Below are 18,318 nucleotides of genomic sequence, written 5' to 3' on the forward strand. Positions count from 1 at the left end.
ACAAGGTTCCCAATAATGATTGAATAATAGTTTTCCATTTCCCATGATGCAACACTCAATGTATTCAAGATGGCTGATTTGTAAGTTCCCATAACTTCTAGTTTAACCACCGAGAAGAGATGATTCAAATACTGCTATTCTACATTCTACTTCTTCAAAAATAATATCTCATTCTACCAACACAGTGAAATAACTAACCCATTTAGTAGTAATACTGAAGGACAAATGACGAAAAGGTCATGTTCATATCTAACCTGCAAATAAAACTAAATTCGTCTATATACTTTATATCTTTGTTATATACACACATAAGTTATGTAACTTTGAGTCAAATTTACTGATTTTAAAATAGCATGCAGTTTGAGAGTGGATTTTTTTGCACAACGTTACATGTCTTTAGACTAGTCCGGATATATTTATTCAGTTAACACGAACAGCTATCTCCTTTACCAAAACACTTGACTGTCAAACCCCAAAATTCAGTAATATTTTCAAGAACATCTAAACGTGTGTACTTGAATGTGACACTTTGCGTGGTGACAGGGATAGACTTGAGACATAACATAACAAGTCATACTCTATGACACCTTGTTATCTAGATTCTGACGTCAGTGCTTAGCATGATAGTATATGTGTTAATGTTTCTTTAAATATACAATTGCCGCGTTAAAAAAGAGAACACAGCATATGAATGTTTGACATCAGTAAGAACTACACAACAGACTCTGTCAAATTGTGAAATTCTTCCATGTTATGATTAGGCTCATTCTTAGTGTTTTGTTCGTTCACATTTGGGGTATTATCCAGCAGTGTCTTTGTTTGCTCTGTATTTTCCAGCAGTGTCTCTGTTTGCTCTGTATTTTTCGGCTGTTGTTGAAGTGGGGTATCAGCTTTGTTGATTCCATTTGTCGGCGCCGTGTTGACCGCCAGTGCTAGCTTTGGCTTCTTTTTCTACATAAAAAACAAGAAGAAATGTAATCAAATCCCATACTTTAAAAATCTAAGTCCATAAAATAGTCGGATTGAGAAACTTTACTACTTTGTAAGAATCTAAAACTCAATTAAAATTATTAATTTTGTGCTACCACCTCTATTACCGACAGGATGAAAAGGGGGTTAAAGGTCAATTATTTCACGAAAATTCGAATGTCCACCTCATCATCATCCAAAAGCCATCTTTATTATGACCCCATCATCACAAATATTACTTTTAATTTACAGTCTTCATCTATTGTATACATTGTTTAATTATTCATTGCAAAACTGCAGAAGTTATTTTTTTTCAAAATGAACCTGAACGTCTAACATATTTCACTTTTAATGCCCGTAGATTAACTAAAGCCATGCAGGGAGAGTGAGATGTATGAATGGAGAAAGGATATAGCCATGCATTAATGTTTTACCGCGTATCACCAAACCACAAGTTCCACCAGACAATGATAGAGTTCGGTAGCATGTAACGTACGATAAAACAGACAGAAGACAGAAGATTATTTGCCGTGGAAGTTTCACAGTACCGATTCCTTAGTGGCACCCGTTTGATTGGTGTACGAGGATGGACCTCTCTGTACCTTGCCGTCGGGGGCAGTATTACCGGTAAGCCATTTTGGACACCAGCTGAACGTAAACATCGCAGCAAAGTTTTTCCTGTAGCTGTCGTTGAAACCACAATAAATGATCGGATTCATAGCACTGTTGGCATAGCCAATCCATAGGAAAAAGAATCTGACGTGCTTTCGATAATCGCGATTTAGCTGTATGGGGAAAAGTGTACAATAGGTTAAAATGTGCAGTTTTCCAAAAATTGTGCTACATTAATAATATCATGTAATTCACTCATCATATGTATCTATAGTGAGAATAATGACCTCTGCACAAAGAATGTGACATTTGAAAGAGTATATAAACAAGTCAGAAATACAGATTAGTTGTAATTCTTCATAATGGTAACACAGACAGTGAATATGCAAAGTCTATATGATTATGAAAAATGACTCAATTATCCATCATAGGGAAACAAAATTTCGTGATCTCATCTAAGATGCATTTATTTATTTATGCTTAGTGGCCTAGAAAACCACATTCACCAATCCTGCATCGCGCGAACACCTTACAATTGCGTTATAAAACTTGGCAAATCTGGCTTAAAGAAGCGTGCGGCACACTGGACTTAAGATACAATCATTCTAATCTTTGTTCCCCATTGAGTGAAATCATATCATCAAATATACTTGCCACGTTTATGGCCACATCTATTGAATCTTGCAATAAGGTAATATTTCATATGTAAAATGTGTTGTTGTTTTTTAAAACATAGAGTGAATGTGAAGTGAACCGTAACATGAGTAATCGATCACATAGCTGGCCATCTGTGCAAGGTAAGGACTCAACGATATATTTTTTTTACATCTAAATCAAATGATACAAATTCATTATCATTTCAGTTGACTTTTTTCTTAGAACCATCAGTAAATGTAAATGTGTAACTGTGTCGTTACTGGTGTAATATTTTCCCCTGTTATCACGCTCCTGACGAATGTTCCCGACGAATTAGAATATTCAAGATATCGGTGAAACTACCTACATGTAAAATAGAGCTCCCTATGGTTTATCAGCGTTATCAATCACTATGATTGCCATGGTTTTCTCTTTAAAATGTATTTTGGGGTCACAATCGAGCAAATCAATGTAACATTATTATTCAATCACCCTACATTTTCAATTTACTTGCTGTGTTACGCATAATCAAAATCGTTGAGAATTGCGCGTGTGAAAATAAATGCCGGGGCTGATGGGTATTTAATACTGGCACATTAATGGCACATTCAAATGAACATGATTAGGCCTTGAAAAGTGTTTGGTTCTGGTTACCCAAACCCACCTAGCTTTTCACTGCCGATCCTAAACGTGTTTTTATGTATTCGAGAAAAAATAATAAAATCGCGAAAATTGTGTGTGAAGTCTCGCAAGAATCTGTAATGGCTGATGTATATCTGATAAGAAGAAACCAATAACACAGAGACCATATGGAAAACAACGGAAAACATAACTACCTGAACTAAACACACACATTGTATCAGTGAACTTACTCATGTTTGAAATGAAAGGATATTATGGTGCTGCTGAATGCTGTCATTTTACCACAAAGAACATGACCTGACATCACAAATGCTGTGTTAACATATAATGGTAAAGCTAATTAGGAAGGGTTATTAGCAATTTTTTAAGACAGAAAAGTAAAGTAAACACGTACAGGTATCTGAGATCGCGTCTTCTAAAGTTTGTATGCTTCAGCTGGATAAGCGTGTAGTCATGAACGCATTGTATGGATTATGCTACAGTCCGGTTCAAGTTGCTGTTCACTGGCTCTGTTTGCATGATTTGATACATCCACGCTGAATCCAATAAGAAACTGCTTGTGCTACACTTTGAGGTACCAAGATTGCATGAATACAGTTTCTTGTGACATTTTGGATAACTGGATACATTTGGATACATTTAAATGGTTTGAATCATGATATTAATAAATCAAATATAGCAAGAAATTGCTATCTGCTATCTGCTATCTCAGTGTAGTAGCATGCTCAGTTTCGTAATGATTTCGGAGTTTGATATACACGCATATATTGATAAATGTCAATGAACTAGAAATGCCCTTTGCTGAATCTATAATGAGATACTGGGGAGTTAAGTTTTGATACTCAGGATATTTAGTCAATTTGTCAGCAAGGGGGTGATGTAAGTCCGTCAGCCTAGCAGTTACATTACAATTTTTCGGCAACCCCTTCGACTGACTACTTTTTTGTAATAGTAGGATTTTACTGAAACATCTAGGGAAATACGTAATTATACCTGGACATACAGTCCCGTGACGAATTACTCAGAATTATAATTTTAGAAAATACAGCATACATTCTGTATCCTTTCGCAATTGGTATACGATCATGGAGATTACGCTAGATATGTTTCGCCTGATGGCATATTCATCTAAGCTCGGCTACTATAACGATCTATATCATTTCTGAACTTCCTCTTTAATGACAATGTCGTCTAGATGACGCATGTGAATAGATAAATCCATGATAAATCAAGCAATTAAGGTCACATTACCCTCAGTTTAGGAAACTATGAGTGAGTATAAATTGAGTTTGATTCTTTGTAAATTACATTCAACTATGAATGATGATGTGATCTCTGTGCATTAGTTTACTGACGAACATGGTTTATATTAATTTAAGTTCATTACAGCCTGAATTGATTAAATTAATAACAAAGCTATACCGTATATCTATATAACTTTAACATATCAAATGTCACTTTAGCTTTCAAAAGAATTGTGGAACTTACGGCAAGCGCTACCTCTATTTTATACCTGGACACACTAATAATCCGAGAGATGTTTAAAGTGGCCATATGGATGAGAATTTGGTATTTATTTTGGATTTTTATTCGATAAAACAGCTTCACCATGTTTTTCTACTTGAAAAAATAATGTGAAATAACATAAACCAAGTCCATGTTCACATCTCAATAAACGGCAAAGCATTAAACAATGTGTAAACTGTTTGTTATTGTACGTACAATAACAACACTTTTTACACTTTGTGCATCTTTTTGCAATGTATTGAGTTATGAACATGGACTTGGTATATGTTCTTTTGCATTATTTGTTCAAGTAGAAAAACATGGTGAAGCTGTTTTATCAAATAAAAATCCAAAATAAATACCAAATTCTCATCCATATGGCCACTTTAAGTTGTTGTGTTTTTTTTTTAAAAAACTTACAGCTGGGCCGGGATTTTAAAGTTAACAAAGTCTTTATGTACGGGGTATGTTTACAATGGTACGATCATTTTAATGATAATAAGAATAATAATTTATTCCCAACAATATATAGTAATTACAAATTACAAATACATTTACTAGTCAAGATAAATGTGGGAATGTGGGAATAAGGGGAATGGAAATAGTTGTCTTGCAGCTAATCTAATCCCACTCCTATAAATACATGACTCATGAATGAATGAATAAATGTTAAAACAAAAAGGTTGTACTCCTGGAGTAACTTGGAATATCCCCTGTGGGTAAATATATTTTCTGTAATTGTATACAAGGTTAATTTAATCAAATCAAATTGATTATTGGGTCCGCACCCAAAAATCAGCGCCCTCAAAGACCATCACGATTTCAAACTATTGTGATACTGCTTACGGATAATATCGACAACTGATTAATAAGTGCAGTATAATTATTAGCATTTTAACAATTTTCAGCGAATACATTGTGATTGTTTGATCGAAAAATGATACTCTAGTTACAACAAGTACAGTTGGTGACAGATTCAACTGAGATCTCGCTTAAGATTTACACTTGCCAATACACTACATACAGATAATATGGACCACTATTTATTAGATACAATGTCTCTTTATAAGTAGTTGACCAATGTTTAGTGAATATATCTTTGGTTATACGTCACTTGTCACCAATCTCGCATTCTGATTGGTCGAGAGTCCTGCAGATATCCAGGCGTATTTTTCACCAACAGCCGTATTTTTACTTGTTGTATCACGCTATCAATGCACGTCCCCTTGTAAACAAACCTAGCAGACAACTAGAAATCCAGCTATAACCAACGTTTCCAATGCCAAATTTATTGTCAACCATGCAAAATATCATCGTTGTATAATTTGTAACAAATTTTTGAACTGCATGTTTCGTGTCACGGGGAAATCGTCACAAATTCCACACAGAACGGTGAAAGTCCAGTGACGACGAACGCACGATCGTCACACGCGATCGTAAACATGACTTCATGAACTATAACAACAAAGCATATTATCAACATTTCTGTACATTTAGCGGAATACAGTGTGCAAAAACAAGGACGGACTCATTTTTCAGCTAATTAAAGGTTATTAGTTTGAATCTGACTTTGAGTGATATGCAAATAGTAAACATAACGTCATACTGCAGAGCAAACGCGCACTCTGATTGGGGGAAAAGTTAAAGCTGAGATGTAAACAACTGCATTGCAGTCATCAGAGAGGGGCGTGATACTACGCTCAACAGTATAACGCGGAATTGATTTTATTTTGAAATGAAACAGCATTTTAAGACATTCAAAAATGAATTTGTAGTCGCAGGTGACGTATTTATAAGTATGTTGTTCCACATCTTGCTACTCGAGGTCATTTTTATAACTGAAGAATGACCTCGCAGCAAGATATGGAACAGTATTTGGCAAATAACATATACTTATTTTATGAAAGAAATGTCTCAGTTGCAATTCGTGCAGGTTTAAATATAATAATTTCCTCTCTTCATGTGACAAAACAACCAGTGACATTTAAACCGACATTCGTTTTTCGTTGCCATGGTATTTTATATATAAATGTCACCAGCCGACAATTTGATATGTATCATTTCGGCAATTTCGTTACCATTCAAATTGTGTCTTTCTAAATCAGGGTGACATAAAAGAATTACCTAAGGGCTTCCAAGCCACAATGGCAAGATACGATAGCACCACATGAAAGACAACCTTTCAAACACTTGGAAACGTACACCTTTAGTAACAGTATGTTCGTATGTGTGGAATAATTGTAAATCATGGATGGAGTAGTTCAGTGCGTTATCCTATTTACGTCACGAACTAACTTTGACATGAAATGTTCAAGATTGAGAAATAAATCGATAAATATATTTTTATTCAATAGGGCAACGTGAAAAAGTCATCTTTCTGTAAATGTAATTAAAATGTTGCAGGAATGGAAATGTATTAAAATACAAACCTAAAGATGCTAAAATTCAACAGTTGAAAATATGAATAAATGAAATATACTGTCCTAGATGAAATGCTAGATAAAAAGGTCACGATGACATCATAGGATCTTATATGTAACAAATCAAGATGATTCCGCCTTTGATAATTTTAACCCCCTTGTAATCTAAACTTGGAAGTATAGCATAATTCAATAAACAACTACTTGGGTAATCATACATACACATTTTAAAGATTAAAGTAGGCGTATGTCTTCCATTTCATTCTGTAATGTCCAATGTCTAATAATTACTCGACTTCTAAACAAGTGGGCGCCTGGGCAAATGTCATTTTGTATCATTCGTAATCGTTGCCATGGTGAATAGTGATTAATTGCATGAAATATTCCCATGCGGCTTTCGAGCACCATAAAGCAGCGATTGCTCAACATTATAGAAAACATTTCAAACATACATCCATAATAACGAAACCATTAGATAACATGATTTTCCTTGGATGTCATTATAAATGATATTGAAAATTCTAGATATAGTATCATAATATGTTTACACATTATTAGAAGAACGTTCATAAAGCATATTGTAGGTTATTTGTCGAGATAATTTAATGTTAACAAATTTGTCAGGCTTATGAAATTTCAAAGCCTTACTAGGTTCATCCATACGCTTAATATTAGACTATAGGATACGTCATGTTGTTCAGCCAAGGGTCCAATATCGTACATAGTCCAACAAGATTTTGTTGCGGCCAATCAAATATAGTTATGCTGTAAAATGTGTTAAATTGAATATGCCTTTCAATGCTAATTTATCACACCAACCACCTAATGTTACGTCAATTGTAAATGTAAGTTTCCGGCCAAAGTCTAGTATTTTATCAAGTACACGCAATTGACTAGTATCACTATAACAACAATCGTTCTTATAACCAGAAGCAGAACATATTCTGCCTATTTGATTTTAATGTACATAATAATAACCTGTGTTTGCACTTCTAATCATAAATCCAACTCAGAGGTTGTGACCTAAATCTTTTGATCTTGCAGGCACAGACCCACAGGGTAGTACAGATGCTAGTGAAAGCTGATTGCATGGCGTGAATGTTGTATGTTACATACTATAGTTTAGCATCTATGGTTTACCTAAACTTTAATAATGTACATTCAATAATATGGCGATACTTTCGTACCCAAAGTACAGGCTTGACATTAAAAGTAACCTTACACGGTGGAATCTCGTATACTTTGTCAAATTGCACAATGGCCCCATTCCATTAACCCTTTGTGCAAGTTAAAATCATTTGCTCGCAGGTTAAGAGGTATCGTGACTGCTTAATGTTTATTGTGGCCGTCTACAGGCAAAGATCGATTTGAAAGAAACTGATAAGTTGTTCTTTTCTGCAATAAGATCGCACTGGATAGCTTTCTCGAACGAACAGATTCAAAGTCCTTTCTCGTTCGAGATAAGACTTTTTACTTGTGATGTCCAAAACGTCAAGTGAATAGACTCGTTGAATTCAAAAGTAACCCCTTATTACAGTCAAAAGTAACCTGTGATCGTTTTATGGATTTCTTAGGCTGTGACAATCTTTGCGTGCTTTGCAATAATCTTAATCAAATCTGTCTAGAACAGTAAACGAGTTCGGCTTCCCAGGAGGAAATAAAAGTTGGATGAGGACAGCATATTATGGATACTTTGCGAGACTAATGTGTCTTGTTAGTTCAACTTTAGTCCTTCAAACTTTGATGATAAAACAGACGTGCCGGCTTCTTTAACATTAATTTGTACGTTGTCGGCATAGACGCCTGTATACTGAGCATCTGAATTCTTACAAAATACATTAGCGAAACTCTATTGCCCAATTTGTCACCAAACCGTGTTTGATTTTTTTTGTGTCTATGGAATAAATTGTTCTACGTTATATGGACTAATTATCGACATTTTCTGTTTTGAGAGGTAGCCTAGCCCAGCACATATTTGGCCAAGGCGTTTCATCTCATTATGACAAATGCAAAAGGGAACATATGAACAACTGAACATCAATTAATGTAGCTAGTAATTGCATAAATAAATACGGATTATAAATAACTACGATAAGTTGAATACATATTCATTTTGAAATTGAGAAATCGTCACATAAGTTAATTTGTTCTGAAATAATCACAACATAATGCTGCTAATGTTGAATTTTGTGTAAGAATATAAATGTGTGAAAAGATCAACTGCAGCTGTCCGTAGTGTGTCATTTTAACTTTCGCCGCGAAGTTTTTCGGCCTACATCTTAATTTCTATTTTCTTTGGCATAGATAAATATTCCAGCAGCGGAACTTTTTCACCTATTTCATCGTAAATATCAATTCCAATGCTCCAGTAATAATGTCGTTGCTTCGTTTCCTGACGACACAGAACACTCGATGAAATCACAGATAAGTAACACAGTTAGTTCACAGAGTGTTCTGTGGTGAAATAAAAACAAAATTGGGGTATCAATGCAATGGTCCAAAATGCATTGACACCTCTGGTAAATAACAGTAAAGTAAATATTCACCAAATTGAGGTATGATCGGCTGAATTACAGGAAATAATTTTTTAACCGCAGCGCACGTAGTCGTATTATTGTAGCCATGATTTTCTTATCTTATCGTATTCTTCGACTGCAAAGTTAATAATTCACGCTGGAATCAAAGAAATGATAATTTGAGTTTGAAGGCACGATATTGATACGTATACGACATTTGTGCATTCACTAAGTTTGATACCTTCTTATCGTCAACTATGCCGACGTACAATGCATTTCCGACAACTCTTTCACAAGGCCTAGATTAGAGGGTAGAGAAAATTCACAAATACCGAATGTCGCATGATACTCATGGCCTACTGCTTTTATTCTAGAAGGGGCACGATTCATGATTCAAGACTGTTAAGTCGTAGCCATTTGAGACACGCTCACATTGATTTCTCTAGCATTTATCCAGGAGTTGAGAAAATATTTCAATTGTGATTCTGGAGGCAAAATGACATCTGTGTATTCACGAAGAGTATAAATAAGCCACATGTTTGTTTGGTTATCGTGGAATAAGCTAACAATACATAAGACAGAACCATTGACGAATGTAGATAGTACACGAAAAACAATAAAGTTGAATATTGTGATGCACGTATTGTAACCATCTGTACTTTCTTCCGGTCGCCTTTGCCTACAAAAATGCGATCCGTAATACTATCAGTATGTTATGTCTTGTACCTCGGTATTCACTTTCAGTAATTAGTTTTCGAGTTTTTCTTTGTCGTACGAACTCACCTGGCTACCCAGTAGAATTTTAAAGCCATGACGAGCAGGGTGGATGTATACTGAGGTCGACTATTTCTAGCTATAGGCAAACTTCAATGTTACCAGGTTTAGAATAACGGTTTTCGGGCATTCGTTAGTGACTGTGATTCAGAAAGTCGTTTATATATGTCCCAGATGATAAAAGCTGATGTGCATTATTCATTATTCTACTCCTAGGACAAAATTAGTCACGGTTTACTAATAATGGCTAGAAACGTAACATTTCATTTGAAATAATCAATGAAGAGCCCAATGGCGTAAAGTTGAATGTGAATGTGAATGTGAATCTTTATTCAACCAGATATAAATAAATAGGACAATGTTGAATACAACCTCAGGTATTACAAACCTACAATTCAAAACAAACAAAATAGAACACACAAGTTCAAATTAGTGTTTTTCTGAAATCGCACTTAATGTAGGTAATGTAAATCATGAAATGACTCTCCAGAACTAAAAATTAATGAAAATACCTTTATTTCCTCGAGTGGCATTCCCATTTAAGATGATTTGTACTGTGGTATCAAACATTTTACTTTATGTGCTTTGCGACTAAAACCACCTGAATAAATAAGATCGTGATATAATTTTGTGCCAATTGAATAATTCGTAAGATCGTCATGTTGTAAAGATAATATTAATGGTGGGCTTTAATGTGTAAAGGTTAATGATAATACAATACAATAATGATAATACAAAAAAAATAACATCGGCTTACGTTTCGGCCAATACATAAGGTATTGCTGAAGTTCATATAAAGCAGCGAGTGCGCATGCGTTATAAATAACCAGATCATGGAAACCAAAGAAAGGGTACATGACAATTGAATGAAACCCTTCAATGCCGTCACTATTTTCGTATAATGTTGTATCATACAGTGGTGTTTGCGTCAAACACTTTCGTGTTGCATTGATTTTACAATATACATTAGACTTGATGCGACAAAGCATATGCATTTACATCGTGGGTTTAATAATAATCACACTGTTCAACCGACCTAAAGTTACTGATCATTACCTTCTCATTGAGTTTAAAAGATGGGGTCTGCGATAAACCCAAAGAATTGATCAAGATTAGAAAAGTTCATTACGCGCGGTCAGTACGGATTACCAACAACAACGAATTAGTTGACGAATTCGTATGCTGATGACTTTATTAGAGTCTGTTTTCTTGACTATGATAGATGTTTTGTTAGTTTCTCTTTGCCATTGACGAAGTATACATCTCTACTTTAAAGGAATACTTGTAATTGAGAAAAATACAACTGGATTTAAAGATTACAGCTGCAGCAAAGGGAAGTACAGGCGAAATGAGATAGCAGTGGTGGAATTTGATAGATCTGTCAGATAGCTCGTCACCCTGTCTAGTTTGCAACTGCAGGCTAACTCATCACACTCATCTAAAACGAAAGTTGAAGTAGAAACAAATCTCTGGAGGAATCAGCATACGATACTCATTTCCTGGAAAATCTTCGATCACAGATTTACTTTATTATATAAGCTTTTTGAATTATTACTTCAAGCAAGCCTTCCAAAGAAAACAAACATTGACAGGTGTCAACTATGGGACTATTCCATAAGGAATTATTTAATTGTCACGGGCGATGCACAGAGCATTTCTTCGTGATTAGTTTCCTTAGGATAACCCCTAAAAGTACCGAAAGAAGCTATTGATAAAATGACCATAGCTAGCATACACGAAGGTTTGAAGTTTCAACGTCGCCAACCGAATAGACAGATGATTAGTGAAATGATGAATGACCATGAGCAAAGCGACCCCTATCCCACATTCGCCAATGATATCGTACATGCCCTAATGGGAGGATTTGCAAGATTTATGTTCCGCTTCTACTTTTTTGAACTCAACGTTTCAATGGCAAGGCTTTGCCTGTATGTCAGTATACGAAGGTCTATGGTCATTTGTGAGATGAAGTAGGTTTACCTTTCAACCGTCTCAGCTGGGAATAGTTACAACAATTTGTTCTCAATAAAGAACGTTTTCTGACGTAGGAGTTGGGTACGTCTACGACTAACATACCCGATTGCGTTTACGACTAACATACTCGATTGATGGATAAGATGGCATTTGAATGCTTAAATGTAATCCCATTTATTCCGTTTTGCAACGACAAAACTACTTTGAAATTACTAGAATCGTTTCTTTTACGACTAAGAGTAAAGGCACACCAATGGTTTCAATATGCCTCATTATTTCGAATTCGTCCTTGAATCACTTGCATTAAGTTAACTTTCGAGACTTTGGTGCCAACCACTGATTTCAAGATTAACGATCTGTTTTCACTTTTGCTATGTTTACAATTGCGAACATTAAGATAGGCACACAGTCGAAGAGTTTTCAGCTCTATGTTTGCGTTTATGTTGTAAGATACCATATTCAATTTTCAAGTCGATACAATGGCTCAAGTTACCAACACACATGAATTTAAACATATTTTTTTAGTCTAGATGCTAAACAAGGTCATTGTCTTAACTTTGTCTTCTCCATAACAAAAACGACAACATTTGACAAAACTTTGGCAAACAAGCATTCACCACGGCTTTGTAATTGTAAAGGGGACGTTTTTGAAATGGATCAAGTCTTTTTACACGGGTGCATATCGCCATGAAATATTTGTCTGTATATGTGTTTCTCAAGTTATCTGAGTAAATGTTGGTTACTTTGGAAAATTCAGTGTTGACGTACAAGATATATAAATCTTATTTTGGGTTAAATAGCACGATATTTGTTTTATATTTTGTAAGTATTTCAAATGCAATGTAAACAACGACCACTAGCACTGTATAGTACTAGCATCGTGGGTGTCAAAATTGTGTCCCTCTTGTACTCGACACTACCATTATATACATCTTTGCAAGAATAGTTATATGATCTGAAATTGTGGTCTGACAAACGATTCAGTGCTCTAATGTTTAACTTTTTTCTGCCTTTGTTTATGAACTCCTTAAAGTGTTAAATTTTTAACAAAGTCAAAAGTGCATTTACCCTTTGGATGTTCGTAATGTTCGTGTTCACACACTCAGTGTGATGTCAACCTTGCAAATTACAAATTGTGTATTAATGTCATGGTGACATTTATAGTGAGGGTGTATAAATTATGCACACCTTGCCTTTGGTGTATTTTCGGATATGTCATTGCACCAGATGGTCAATAGCTCTAAGAACCTAGCACATAACTAGAACTTTCCTCCCATTACTTATTTAGTCAGTGATACATCAACAATTTCTCAAATTGACTCTTCAGGTAACATAAGCGGCAAAATGAAGTAAAAAAGGGTGTGATTTTGAATAGGGAAAGAACATTATGTAGTACTTCTGTATGCATGAACCTGTATAAATCGCGTATACAATTGGCAAATTCTTTTTCTTCGTCAGCATTACCTGGGCAAATGTGTCTCGAAACTGGTAAGTAATCAATAACTGGAGCTTTAATGGAAACGGAAGGTTGATTCCGATAATAGATAACGTTTCGATAAGTTGGTTGTCAGTGGTGACAAGGCGGTGTGTCTGATCACCTTATCTTTTCTGAGTAGTGTTCCACAACTAAATATGAAGGAAGAATAGATGCATAGACGAGATAGACGAGAGGTAATGTATCGTTATCTCTGGCGCCGCCGATTGGTGTTTGTAAGTTATAGGACCTATTCCATGTAGCGTTGTAAAAGACACACCGTCTTCAGATCAGAAGCGCATCGTCTAGTTATGAGAATATGATGTGGCTTCCTCATCAATGTTCTCAATACTATCTTCGCATGGCGCCAACACATCACTCTATTAGCCCGGGGAGGCAGCCAGTATTCATTTTGGCCATTTGCAGGAACGAATTTCCGTTACATGCAAAGATATGAGGAATTCGATTCTAGCAATCGCCAATCCTCCCAACAATAGTTGAGTTTGTCCAGCCCGTTATCTGAGTAATCTGAACACACACATAAACAAACAAACACACACTATATGGGACCATCTAGTTGACGAGTATAAAGTTGGCGTCAGATTCAGATTCAGATTCAGCTAGCGTCATATTGAGCGTCAGATTCAGCGTCAGATAGCGTCAGATCCGAAGATACCCGACGGACTCAATCAAACCTGAAATAGTACTGTTGAGACTACAGGGAAATATTCCGCTTCACAACCTTTTGATGGAAGATGGAATGTCTCTGCTTGCACAATTTTTAAATTTTAAATTCAAATTTTTAAAAATGACAACATATTACATATGTAAACTTAGCTTTTACTGACACCATGTACATTATTGGCAAAACATATCAACCAACGAACATACAGTGGTTGAACTTGGGGCTATCAATGTCTCGGATGCAAGTATTTCAACTCTATTTCACATATTTTTCCCAAATAAAAATTGTGCAAGCAGAAACATTCCAACTTCCATCAAAAAAGGCTGTCGGGTATCTTCGGATCTGACGCTATCTGACGCTGAATCTGACGCTCAATATGACGCTAGCTGAATCTGAATCTGACGCCAACTTTATACATGTATGTAACTATGTATGTATGTATGTATGTATGTATGTATGTATGTATGTATGTGTGTATGTATGTATGTATGTATGTATGTATGTACGTATGCATGTATGTGCGCGCGCGCGCGCGTGTGTTTGTGTGTGTGTGTGTGTGTGTGTGTGTTAATGTTTGTTTTGACATAATTTAGGTTATTAGGATGCACGACATAGTGCTATTATATGTGTGTGGGCATATGCAATTGGTCAAAGTGAGTATTTCCTGAAAGTAACAGTACAGGATAAGGTTAACCCACACTTCCTTTCTTGTTGCACAATAGTTAGAAAGAAGTGATGGCCAGAGAAGTCTGTCAAAATGTACAATACTGAAAATTAACCAGAATTTATTCTCAGATTCTTCAGCAACATACATAGGGTATTACTGGACAAAACATTGATCATTTCTTGAGGTCTCAGCGACAGCGCAATATCGACGTTAATGTAATTTAAGCTGTTATCTCCCGCAGAGGAAAGGGTAATTAATCGTCAGACTATCAGTAACAGTGGCAGTTGCGTGTCAAACAAATGAGAATGGAGTAGTCTGTAGAAATAGCCTCTCGAGCTTCCTTTAATGACAACACACTTCGAAGAAATTTTACAAGACCTTAGATTTCAACCATAAACTGTTTTAAACAGGCATGTGAGAATTCTTGATGGTGGTGAATCGTGGTACATTGAGTTACTGTCAGGTATATGTGAAATTGCTTGATTGCCTACCATTGTGAAATAGAGGTTGGGGGTGAGAAAGGACACAATATTACGAAAACTAATGAAGATATATATTTTGTTGCTCACTTGTTGTTTTTTCATAGACGGTAATAAGCACTTAGGAGTCATGAATATGTATTGTTCACCTATTACGTATGCGTATATGATGACTCCAAATGAGGCAGAAGTTCAATTGATGTTTCTCTGAAATCGCGCGTGATGTGGATGATGTAAAATTATGAACTGATTCTCCATAACCCTTAGTTTATGATAATGCTTTTATTTCCTGGGGTGGCATTTCCTCTTCAATAACAAGTAGCAAAACAGACATATGCGAGTTAACAGCTTTTCATACATACAAGAAGCTTAAGTGGTGACTTTTGCCCAGAACCTTAAAATTGATCACAAGGCATGACATTTTTGCATAAATAATGTGACGAGTTCATTCAATTCCTAGCTGAGAAATTGATACATTTACAAGTGTTAGCAGACATAACATCGAAGATGGCTGCTATATTTCTGCCTAACAGATCGCGATATGGTTCACTCTCCTTCAAATCACAAAGTATGCTAGTCATATGTATTCTTCTTGACCTCTTGACCTTTGTCAGAATATTTTCTAATGAAAAACATTAATTACAATCATCACATTTGATATGTTCGACATAAATGAAACTATTATTAACAATAAACCCGATACATCGACTTAGCAATCTTTGAATTTTTGTTCTTATGTTACCGAGATTTGCTTAAATTAAAATATTTACGTTGATTAAAATATTCAATCCGAGTTACCATCTCCAAATACAAAATTAATTTCAAAGTAAGAATACTTTTAATATGTTATGCAATATTCCATAATGTATATACTAGTTTCCTTCCAAAACACAGTTTAATCTAATCCATCTAACATGGTTCACTGTAATGTTGACAAGGTGATTGTGACGTTGCCAAAGTATACTCTTTCAAGAAATCAAACAGTATCATTTGGCCATCTTACACATCTTGGCAAAATGGTATACTGTCTGGAGGATTGCTTGGTCGATAAACATGATAACTTTACTAGATAGCGCCATTATAAATAATTGCTATGAAAAGCATGTAAACTAAGCAGTCTTACTATATATTATACATTTATGTCCATGTGCGTAGGCGCTTTCCGTAGGACCCCTTAGTGTGGTATTTGTTTTCGTAAATTATTGTCATAAGATATCCAACTCTAAATACTATTAAAATGAAAATTTACAGTAGGGATGGTAATGTTAATGACATCGATTGCTGAATTTAAGATCAAAACAGGTATCGCAGAAACTATCGGGTATCGCAGAAACAATCATCCCAGTCTCCTATGATGTTGAACTTTCAATCGTCGTAATGACAATCAGACTTGAATTAGGACCTCACAATGTTTAATTGTTAGATACTAGATAGGAATGAGCAGTGATGCGGAATGATTAGGATGGCATAATTAACGTGTACCTTCACCATCTAGTAATTAATATTCATCACTCGGTCTCAACCTTTCTTAATTTCTGATAACCCCAATTACTCAAGAAGAAATACATCAATTGTGGACAACAACACATCATTAATAATCCCTACTGAGCTTATCAAATAAAAACCAATAACCCCAAGGCAGATTCTTTCCAACATATTGTTGTTGGGCAATTAAGGGGTCGTGATGAATGCCATTCGAACGTGTCTTTCACTTTGCAGTAGGTCATCACCACTTGCCATTGGCCCTATGAACGTTGATAAAACTAAGCGTAAAGATTCGAAAACACTTTTTTTTTTTAAATCTTTATTCAGAACTGTAGAGAGTTCAGTCCAATCAAAGTATGTACACAATTTGTAACAATTTAGAGGTGACGCAAACTAAATTCCTGTGATCTCGATTTGACGATTACACACCCTACATGCAGTTAGCCTCTGGTGACCCTAGTGTGCGCAATTTGAGCAAAATGTCAAGAAATCGTCAAAGTCTGATTTAGAGATGTCCATGCAATTTAACAATTGAGATTGCTGATAATGTATTTCCAAATTTTCGAATTAAATATTCAAAATGTTTTAACGTGACTATTGGTATTTTCTCATGAAAGAATATAGTCACAGCTTATCGTCAACTGAAAGAAAATGACGAGTATTTAAATTGATAATTTGGTTTTGAATGTTACATGTTAAGTTTAGCCATTGAAGGTAATTGGATTACAGCGCAATTTACGTACGTATTTTCATTCACACGTTTCAATGTTTTCCATATTAACACTGTTTTTTTAGAACAGTGCAATCAAAGTAGTCGTATTTTTTTGCATAACTTCAATTCCTCGACAAACTAGGCAATCAAATGTAAAGTTTTGTGTTTGTCTTGTATTTTTAATACCCGATTCGGCTCTTTGATTTTTCTTGTCGCTTCATCTAGCGTCGTTTTGGATTCTGATAAGCTTAGTCAGAAAAAAGACACCATAGAATAAAAGTATATCAGACGGTCGCATTCAGTACTTTGACCAACAGAGAGTTATAAAAAAAACTTCTAGAATGCAAACTAAGAGCTCACATTTGAAAGAAGAGCACAGAAACAATAGAACATTGGAATACACTAATTGAAAAAAAAAACTTACCCTATGTTCTTCGGGTATATTATCATCAATCACAACATAAAACTGGAATGGGAACCAGCAGAAAGCAAACGCCGACACAACTGCCAATAACATCTTAATGACCTCGAAGAAAAAAGCAGAGAGTAGATGGAAAATATTTTGGAGTTAGTCTTTGAATAAGAAAAGAATCTTTTACAATGTATGACGGAGATATATATATATATATATATATATATATATATATATATATATATATATATATATATATATATATATATATATATATATATATATATATATATATATATATATATAATAAGTACAATCTCTTTAGACCATAGACGATTTCGTTCACTTTCTCAAT

The 18,318-nt window shown here is 35.1% G+C and overlaps 1 protein-coding gene across 1 annotated transcript in view; it reads right to left on the reverse strand.

Moving 5' to 3' along the window:
- Positions 1-711: 711 nt before the first annotated feature.
- Positions 712-18,318, reverse strand: part of LOC144452423 (QRFP-like peptide receptor) — a 65,562-nt gene continuing 47,955 nt past the window's right edge. The window contains exons 3-5 of the mRNA XM_078143515.1: positions 17,976-18,077; positions 1,518-1,754; positions 712-951 (exon numbers count right to left, since the gene is read on the reverse strand). Of these exons, the coding sequence (XP_077999641.1) occupies positions 712-951; positions 1,518-1,754; positions 17,976-18,077 (579 nt within the window). The remainder of the gene's footprint in view (positions 952-1,517; positions 1,755-17,975; positions 18,078-18,318) is intronic.

Source organism: Glandiceps talaboti, chromosome 22 (assembly GCF_964340395.1).
Source record: "Glandiceps talaboti chromosome 22, keGlaTala1.1, whole genome shotgun sequence".
Taxonomy (NCBI): Eukaryota; Metazoa; Hemichordata; class Enteropneusta; family Spengelidae; genus Glandiceps; species Glandiceps talaboti.